Genomic DNA, 9843 nt, shown 5'->3' with positions numbered 1-9843 from the left:
GAACTTGTTAAAGTCCTCAAGCGTTTGGCTTCTAAGGAATATGTGCTTGGTGACGCTTTCCGCTTATTATTGGCTTCCTTTTCAGCAACCTTGATTTTCTTCATGTCTGATGCAGAAGGAAGTGTCAGGTTCTTTACTCTTGAAGATTTTGTGGTTGGAGCAGGTTCTTCACGCACGACTGATGCAGTCGTCTTGACTAGAGCATTTTCTTCAGACGTAGGAGTTTCTTTAGCTGGCCTGGCATGTTCTTCACGTGCAATATCTTCACGCGCTTGAATTTCTCCAGGCCTCACAATTTCTTCACCAGGCTATGCGGAGGAGCTAGACAGAGGAATTTGTGGTTGCGTTGGAGCTGCAATCCTGGCATTATGATCCGTGGTGGCCTTGGTCGCCACATTGACGAATCTGACCTTTGCACCTTTCTAGTCCTCATGATACCAACTGTATTCTTCACTAAGGCTTTTGATCTCAGTCTGAGTAGAAACAAGTTGTTCAGGGGTAAGAGTGAGGAGGTTGTTCTTCAGAAACCTTCCCTTCTCAGTTTGTTCCTTTCTAGCCCTCTTGGCCTTCTCAACTTTCCATTTCTGTTGAGCGATAAACGCTGCTAACACATGGATTGGCCCACGTGGAAGCTGCAAATCATCAATCGGAGTCTAAGGATTTTGATACCAGAGGTCGATGATGTCTAACACCACCCTAGGATCCATCATGAGGGTAATATTAGTGCCTTTGGCCTGAGCAACCCCCTTTTCTTTGTTTCTGATTATCTGAGCTAATTCTTCATCATCAGCCTCATCTTCCTCAGATCTAGAGGGAGACCACCTTGTTAGGGCTTGGTCTTTTTCCTCGCCCAACAGTCATCTTTTTCTTCATGGTTGTACTTGAAGAAGTGTGTTTAGAGCCAGATGCAGAGGGTCCTGAGGGAATTGCAGTTCCCATTGTTCCCTGACTTGTTTCCAGTTGCACTCGTATTGAGAACTTTGCGGCAGTCACTGAGGAAGTTGCAGCCATAGTTGGAGGTGGATGAGGATTTTGCTGTGAGGATTGTGAAGTTGAAGATTTTGTCTTCACAACCAATTTCTTCACCAGAGCTCACTTTGAATCTCTTGTGCTTCTAAAGATAGTCTCCTCAACACAAAATCACTCACTCATAGAATAGGCATGGGTAGGAGAGATTGATTTGGTGGAAAGCAACTTAGGGAGGCTAGAGATCAAGTTTCAAATGATTGGAATGAAATATCTTAGTCTCAACACATGAGTAGGTGGCTCTCTCTTAGAAAAATGGATCTGACAATGAAGTGTGTGTTGTGAGTGCTTCTCCCATGAATGAGAGGTGGGTGAAGGGGTATATATAGGCAGTACACAAAATCCAACCGTTACACCTAAAGTGGCAAACTCGATGACACCAAAGTCGTAAAATCGGTGGTACCGACTTGTACTAAAGGCAACAACTTTTGAATCTTGATGGAACCGATATACGAAACTCGGTGGCACCGAAAACGTGGCTAATGATCAGATGACCAAACTCGGTGACACCGTCAAACTCAGAAATTCCGATTTTGTGTACCGAGGCAACATGATGTTGGTCACCCAAACTCGGTAGCACCGACATGGTTTCGGTTGCACCGATTTGGTGATAATGTCTAGGGTTCTGTCTAAGATCAAATTTGGTGAGGCTAAAATGGGAAAGTTGGTGGCACCGATTTTGAGTGTGTGGTTTAGGACAGAATGGTTATGTGGAAAAATGACTAAGTATTTAGGTGGCTAACTTAGAGCACTTGAGAAACCAGTTCATTTTAATACCTCACCCCCTTTTAATAGTATTGGCTTTCCTATGGACTCAAATGTATTTTCTCATAAATATAAAATGAAGAGTCTTCTAGCTTGAAGCTTGGGCCAATCCTATTCCTTCCTTGCATCAAGGGGCATCTCCACATAAGCCTTTAGCCAAAGCATCTTTTGAACTTTTCTGAAATATACTTGGATAAACATATTAGTCCAACGATCGATGCATATGTTGTGATCAATTATCAAAACCACCCTAGGGAGCAATTGTGCTTTCAAACACGTTTTTCAATTGACCAAATGATATTTCTTTTTGTCTTCATTTTCCTGCCACACAAGCCTTGCCCTGAAGAAATTTTCTTTAGTTCCTACCCCTACAAGTAAACGGTAGTAAGACATCATAAACATAGGTATGTTGGTCAAGCAAGACTGTTTAAGAGTGACCCTGCCAACCATATTTAGCAGCCTCTCTTGCAAACAAGCACATATTTTTCTATTTTTCAGTAACTACCTTACAAAACTTATTACTCAACCTAACATCTCACACATGTAAGCCTAGTTATTTCATAGGTGTTTTACCTACTTCACATGTAAAAAATTCCTCGTACATGTGAGCTTTTGTGATTGCCTATCCAAAAATAAACATTTCACTTTTGTGGAAGTTAATAGTCAAACCTAACATTTTTTCAAAAGCACCAAGAATAAATTTAAATTCCTTGCAATTTCTTCATCATCTTGTATGAGAAAAATAGTGTCATATGCATACTGCAGCATGTTAACTTCATTATTCTCAAATTCTGATAATACCCCTTTAACAAATCCATTCTCTTTGGCATTTTCCATAATAATTGCTAAAGCATCAGCAACTAGATCAAAGAGTAATTGAGATACAGAGCATCCCCCGTGTCTTAGACCTTTATACGCTTTGAAATAGGGCCCAATTGTATCATTTACCTTAACCCCTACATGCCCCTAATCATGGTGTGCATCACCCAATTACACCACTTGTGAGGGAAGTTCTTTATTTTTAGCATTTTATAAACAACATGCCATTTTATCTTATCTCAGGCTTTCTCAAAGTCTACTTTGAATAGGAGAGCATTTTGTTTCTTGTGATGAAAGGTATTGAGGGCCTCATAAAGCACCACCACTCCCTCCATTGTATGTCTACCTTTTATAAAAGCAGTATTTGTAGGGGAAATGATGGGTCTTATCACCGCAGTCAACCTATTCATCAACAGTTTGGTGATAATTTTGAAACTCACATTCAGTAGGCATATGTGTATGAACTTCTTAATTTGTTTAGCATCTTGGACTTTTAGAATGAGAGTAATATTCCCATAGTTAAATGTAGAGATATCTAAATGTCCTGACTCAAATTCGTCTAGCAATTTCCTAAGATCCCACTTGACCAGATCCCAAAAGTGCTCATAGAAGTAAGCGGGGAGGCCATCAAGGCCAAAGCTCTTCTTTTTTCCATATTAAAGACCACACCATGTATTTCTTCCATTGTAAAAGGCAGTTTTAACCTCATGGCTTCCTCGTGAGATATTCCGAGAGCATTTTGGATGTTAAGATTAACATGAGAAGGATCAACATGCGCAAATAAAATTTTATAGTATTCTGCAATGTATTTAGTCAGATTTTCTTCTCCCCTCAATTACACCTTCTTCTTGATTGAGAGAGAAAATAATATGTTTCCTCTTCCTCCCATTTGCCTTAGCATGATAATACCTAGTATTATTTTCTCCATCTTTTATCTCTTTTTCTTTATATCTTGTAAGCCATTTCATCTCTTCGTGCTTCAACAATCTATTTATTTGTTCCCTAAGGGCTTTCTGTTCATTTTTGTAATGTATGTTCAGTCCAAACAACTCAGCTTTTTTATCAATATTATCTAATTTAGAGATGATCTCTTTCTTCAGTTTTCTATACCAAGCACTAGAATTTAAAATCCACCCTCTAATTTTCTGTCTTAGCATCCTCATCCTCTGCTGTCACTGCTTAATGGCACTCCCATTAATTTGTGTTGTTCAAATTTTATTCACAAATTCACAAAATCATTCTTTCATCATCTAACAGTTCTCAGATCTGAATATAGGGTTGTGGTCAACTTTATCCCCGGTGGTTAACACAAAGGGGGTGTGATCACACAACTCCCTCTGTAAAGCTTGCACTATTGCGAGAGGATAATTTTTCTCCCAATTTGAGCAAATTAAATTCTATCAAACTTTTCATATGTGGGATTATTTTGATTATTTGACGAGGTGAACTTCCTTCCATTAAGTAGAAGTTCCCTAGTCCAACATGATCAATTCTGGCATTAAAAATAAAATTCCAATGGACAGTAGCATTAGGCTTGTTTTTATGAAAGCTCTTCCTAATAGTGTTAAAATCGCCCCCTACCACACATGGGAGAGCGTCATTGTCTTGGTAAACTCTCGTCAGCTCTGCTAAATAAGCAACTTTACCATCTGTGTGTGCATCACCATAAACTGTGATTATTCATTCAAACTTACCCTTTTTGTCATATAAAAGAATCCTAATATAGTAGATTCTAATCTCATCATTAATAATATTAGAACTAACATTTTTAATGCCTACTACTCCCTCCATTTTTATATACAAAGCCATAATCCCACATTACAAGTACCAAGGCAAACGTTAATGCCTTCTAAGTCAATGTTATAAGACATCTTGTTTCCTTGTTTACCGTATAAATTAATGTGTATTTTTCTCTCTAATGCATATCAAGCCAATGATCTCACTTCTGTATGCATGCAAGAGATAATTAATGTCCTTCTTTACTAGTACCCCCTTCATTTCTTTTTAATCCGCATATAAGATTTGGTCAAAGTCAAACTTCGTAAACTTTGACTAAATGTATTGAACAAAATATCAACATTTATAATATGAAATCAATATTAGTAGATGCATCATGATATTAATTTTCATAGCTAGGTTTCGTATTATAGATGTTGATATCTTTTGATATATATTTGATCAAACTTTGTATCACTTGACTTTGACCAAATCTTATATGCAGACTAAAAAGAAACGGAGGAAGCACTACGAGGCAAATACCATTAATATTGCATCAATTAGTGTTAGTGGCTTTGTATATATGCAAATTGTAATTTTAATAGTGACCTTGTATATAAAAATAGAAGGAGTAGTATCCTTCCCGATCTGCCTCGAGGCAAATACCATTAATTCATTTCTAGGGAAGTCGGGTTTTATAGATTCGAGAATCCCAACAAAATCCATTTTCCTGCTACAGATGTTGTCTTTGATAAAGAAAAACTTGAAATTAGACCCGATCCCCCTCGCATGCCAAAACATCCCTATCATTTTTTCTCTTTATTTTTCCTTTGCGTTTGGAACCACCAATCTGAACACCAGTGTCCTTTCCCACACGTGATACCTGGAGAGCCAGTGTCTTTTTTTCTTGCCACTAAAAAAGATACATTTGAAATGAGCAAAACAATCCATCTCTAATTCGGCATGAGAATGATCTTCATCAGAGCATAGCCGTGTTCTTGTTTCCAGTCTTCTGTCTTACTCATCTTCTCATATATGTATACTGTTGCTGTTTAAGTTAATAATCACCAAGTCGGATCGATGCTGGCCGCAAAGAAGAGATCCATCGCCGTCGTGGAAGAAAGGTCACCGTCGGCCCTGCGCGGCGTATGCAGGCACGTCCGTCCGGTAGGTAGCTCCAGCATTTCTCGCCGACCAACATAACACCTGTGGAATCTTTTTGGCGCGGCCCGATTGGGGCACGAGGCTTGATGCCTCATTCCCCCACCCTCGCCGTGTCGGTCCGCCGATAGAAAAACATTTGATGCCTCACATGATGTTGTTTTCTTCCTGTTGTTGTTGGGGGGGCTTAGCTGCCTTGCCAGCCACGTACGCTCGTCACGGCCGCGAGAAAATGACGAGACCACAATCATCAACCATACAAAAAACACAGCGTCGCCACGCTGTTGGCCAAAAAACTAGAATCAATTGTGTACAGCTTTGATCTTCATTCCGAGAAAGAACAAGAAGAAGAAGAAAAGGTTTGATCTGATTAACATGATGTATGTATGTGTCGTCGTTGTCACGGCCGGCGCCGGCGCCGGCGTGTGTGGTGTCAGTGTGTGTGTGTGTGTGTGTGTGTGTGTCAGCGGAGGAGGTGGAGCGCCTTGCGGAGCACGGGCCGGAAGCGGGCCATGTCGAGGCGGACGTCCTGCTTGCCGAGGTAGATGTCCTTTACGAGCGACCAGCTCTGCTTGTGGATGGGGCCGGGGTCGAGGAACACCGGGTGGCCGCGGGGATAGAGCTCCGACAGCGTGCTCTCCTCCGCCGTGATGTTGTACTGGATGTAGCGCATGTTCATGTCCCGCGGCGGCACGCCGTACTCGTCCATGGCCAGGCCCTCCATCCGCCCCAGCGGCACCACCTGCACCACCACCGCGTTCATCGGCAGGAACACCAGGTTCGTCAGCCCGGACCCGTGCACGGCCACCATCACGTCGAACGCGTTCACCGTCGCCGACGCGTCCGCCATCCGCGCCTGCCCGCCGTCGCCCACCACGGCCGCCTCGCCGCCTTGCTTCTTGGCCGGCGACATCAGGTCCGACGCCGTCACCTCGAACCCGACCTCCTCCGCCGCGGCCACGATCTCCTCCAGGTTCATGAACCGCCGCCGCGACCGCCGCGTGATGATCAGCAGCCGCGGCCTCCGCCCGCCGCCCGCCACCTCGTCGTCCGTCCGGATCGCGTGCTCCCGGGGCAGCGCGTACCGCCACATGAGGAAGCGCTTGAAGTCCACCATGGACACGTTGTTGGGCGCCCGCCGCGGGTCGATGCTCAGGTCCTTGTGGCTGCGCAGCCCAACGAATGCCCGCCGGTAGCAGTGCACGCGCGCGTCGCCGTCGAGGTCCAGCGCCTCGTGCCTCGTCAGCCCGCCCACGATCTCGCCGTACTTGCCGAACCACCACGCCTGCTTCTGCTTCACCAGCAGCTGCACCTCGCCGCCCAGGTGGCGCGTGGTGATGAAGAGCGGGATGATGTTGTCGTTGAAGTCGTGGTAGTAGTTGCCGCAGTAGCCGCCGTTGGAGTACACCACGGCCGGCACGTCGTGCATCACCTCGCACGCCGGGGCCTCGTCGGCGTCCGCAAGCCGCACCGTCACCGCCGTGATGCCGTTCATGATGCGCGCCTCCCCCTTGCGCGTGTACGGCTGCATCTTCCAGCTCGTGGCGTTGGCGGCGATCCACGTCGCGTTGTCGCCCACGACGTCCCCCGCGGTGGTGCCGCGGCGAGGGGTCATGACGAACACCTCCGACGTGCTCCCGCGGATGCGGATGGCGCCGGTCATCTCGCAGTAGTCGGATCTCGTGTCGTTGAAGTCGCAGCTCACCTGTGGCTCCGGGATGAACTCCTCCTCTGCATTGCACAAACGTGAAAAATGCCACATTGCAACGAATTTTAATCAAGAGATTCTTTCCCCGGACGAAGCAAGCAACCAATCAACCACATAGACACATTGTAGCAGAGGATTATTGACAGGATGCTGATGATGCCTACCTGCGAGATTGAAGAAGGCCCTCCTGCTGCTATCCATCAAGAGCGACGGAAAAGGCTTGCCTGCAGATTGAAACAAATCTCCATTTCAGCCACAAGAACCGACGAACAAGCATTCAACCGATGAGTTGATGAATCAAACAGCAACAGAAGAAGCATTTCTCTGACAAAACAAAACAATGCAATGCAAATATGCAATGCAATGCATGGAAGAAGAAGACATACCGATCACCAAGAACTGGACCGCCCCGATGAGCAGCAGCAGGGGGAGGCTGCATGAGGCTCCCCTGCTCTTCTTGAAGCTCTTGCTCCTCAGAGGGAGAGGCGCCTTCATCTCCGCACCAGCGCTACAACCTCACGAAGCAGGGAGAGGGCCGCGGAGCTGCTACAAGTATCCGCAATCGCAACGCATTCCTCAAGTAGAAGGATTAATGGTGATTAGTTAAGTCGGGGGGAGGGAGGGAAGGAATTAAGAAATGGATCCGATCGATAATGGACAAATAGATAGGCGCGGCCACGGCCACGGGCACAGCGCGGCAGTAGTGGCCGGGGAGAAGGATACAACTTAGTACCACTAACTAGACGATGATTTGGAAAGCGATCGCCATTAGTTTATTCGAGCGAGCTCCGGTGGTCGGTAGAAGGATTACAACTACAACTATTCGGCTGGGCTCGCTGGCACTTCATGGAAACCACGTTTCCTCGCGCCTCGCTTTCCCTTTTCCTTTGGGTTCACGAGAACGAACGCCGCTTGCTTGCTTGCTCCGCGCGCCTTTGGACTTTCTGAAGCTTATTATTCCGGGTTCTTTCACGAGCACGAGCATCTCGGCCAGAGCTTCTGATCTTCTACGTCGCTGTTGCGATCGCGATCGCGGCGAGCCCGGATCGAGCTGCAAATCCGATACATTTATGTTGGTAGGTCAATGGATGCCAGGCGACATTTTAATGGCGTTCGACCACTTGAAAGCCGGGCTAAGAGGGTGTGCTAGATACTGCAAAAACTGCAAAGTTCCCGTGAGTTTACGAATCGGGTCCAGTTTGCTGCGCAGAGCAGACTACGCATCTGCAGTCCGTCCCGCAAACATTTTTCGTGAATCCGTAAATGTAAGCAGGGTAGGCATAAAAGATGTTTGGGCTCCCATTTGCGGGGCCAAACCCTCATCTCCGTCGTCGAATTCGTCACCGTCGTTCCCCTCCCTTCCCTAGCTCCAGCCGTTAGATTCGCTCGTCATGGACGTCCTTCCGCCGCATCTGCAGCAGGAGCGGCGCAGGTGCGTCGCCGCCGACGCCGCGCGGAAACGGTCGTCGCATAAGTGGACGGGGAGGGGCTCCCCGCGCCGGCGCCACTGCTGCGGCGGGAGATCGAGGAGTTCGACAACGGTCACGGTCTTGTGCTAGCCCCCGCGCCCTCCCGTCGCACCCGCGCCTCTTGATTCGCCACCACCGGAGTTCGAGGAGAGCTCCTCCGGCACCTCGACCCTCTCCACCACGGCGTCGTCGCCGTACAGTCCGGCTCGCGAGGTCGCCGTCGACAAGGACGGCTTCGAGATCTACGATCCGGCCGCCTTCGAGGGCTCGGTGACCCGCGAGGACTTCGTCCTCGAGGAGGTCCTCTCCACGGTGACCGGCGCGGTCGCGACGCGCTCCGCGGAGGACGTCGAACACGCTGCCAAGCGCCGCCGTCGTGAGGTCGACATCGATCAGCTCTTGCTCGAGCAGGGCCTCGAGAAGGACCACCTCCACCGCGAGCAGGAGGCTGGCAAGGCGCGCAAGAAGGGGAAATCCGTTGTCATCTACGTCGACTCCGACTCCGACGAGGAGTGAATGCACTCCGACGACGGCGCGGCCGCACCCTGCGAGCTCCGGTGAGCTAATTTTGATTTGTTTAGGGTTAGGGCTCCGTCTTCTAGTGCATTTTGCCCATCTGTGGAAACGTTTAACCCCCTCGGTGATGTAAACCTTAACGAACAACGGTTGAACTAGTATTGAATGAACTAATCTCCAGCATAGTTTGAATGTTTAAATTTACAGTTTCGTTTGCCGTGTCTGTTCTGCGCAACACGTTTTTGAAACTGCAATCCAGTTTACACTTTTGCGGTTTCAAAAACTACGGGGTATGCTGAAGATGCTCTAACTCAGAGGCCAGATCGGTTTATTACATGCCTTGCAGCTGCAACGAAGGGAGCGTGGCAGCGGTAGTACGTGCGTACGTGCGTGCTGCCGCTGCTGGTGCCGGTCAGATCTACGGGTTTGGCATTTCGTGCCGCTCCAGCAAACGGAATTGTTTGGGCCACATCACATGGGAGGAATCGCAGCGCGAACGAACGCAACAGCAGAATGGCTTGGCAGGGGAGATTGTCCAGTCCAGGTTGCACTTACTACTTTATTATTACTACTCTTTTTCTTTTCTGCTTCTGAAGGCTGGAACTACGCACTTTTCTTGTAATTAAAAATGATAACGAAAGTTGGGTACTGGTGGACGGACTG

At 47.2% G+C, this 9843-nt stretch overlaps 1 protein-coding gene across 1 annotated transcript; it reads right to left on the bottom strand.

Annotated features, from left to right (window-relative positions):
• Positions 1-5744: 5744 nt before the first annotated feature.
• Positions 5745-8260, bottom strand: LOC123409168 (beta-1,2-xylosyltransferase XYXT1-like). The gene is made up of 3 exons (XM_045102134.1): positions 7582-8260; positions 7360-7419; positions 5745-7218 (listed from the first exon to the last, which is right to left on the bottom strand). The coding sequence occupies exons 1-3, from the start codon at positions 7688-7690 to the stop codon at positions 5951-5953; spliced, it is 1437 nt and encodes a 478-aa protein (XP_044958069.1). The 5' UTR covers positions 7691-8260; the 3' UTR covers positions 5745-5950.
• Between the last annotated feature and the right edge of the window lie 1583 nt (positions 8261-9843).

Source organism: Hordeum vulgare, chromosome 7H (assembly GCF_904849725.1).
Source record: "Hordeum vulgare subsp. vulgare chromosome 7H, MorexV3_pseudomolecules_assembly, whole genome shotgun sequence".
Classification (NCBI taxonomy): Eukaryota; Viridiplantae; Streptophyta; class Magnoliopsida; order Poales; family Poaceae; genus Hordeum; species Hordeum vulgare.
The sequence above is the reverse complement of the archived record's forward strand: the minus strand, read 5'-3'. Positions and strand labels throughout refer to the sequence as shown.

Coding starts and splice junctions, on each gene's coding strand:
- LOC123409168 (XM_045102134.1), bottom strand. CDS start 7,690: ATGAAGGCGCCTCTCCCTCTGAGGAGCAAGAGCTTCAAGAAGAGCAGG. Junction 7,420..7,581: donor GGTCCAGTTCTTGGTGATCG/GTATGTCTTCTT, acceptor TTCAATCTGCAG/GCAAGCCTTTTCCGTCGCTC. Junction 7,219..7,359: donor GGCCTTCTTCAATCTCGCAG/GTAGGCATCATC, acceptor TGTGCAATGCAG/AGGAGGAGTTCATCCCGGAG.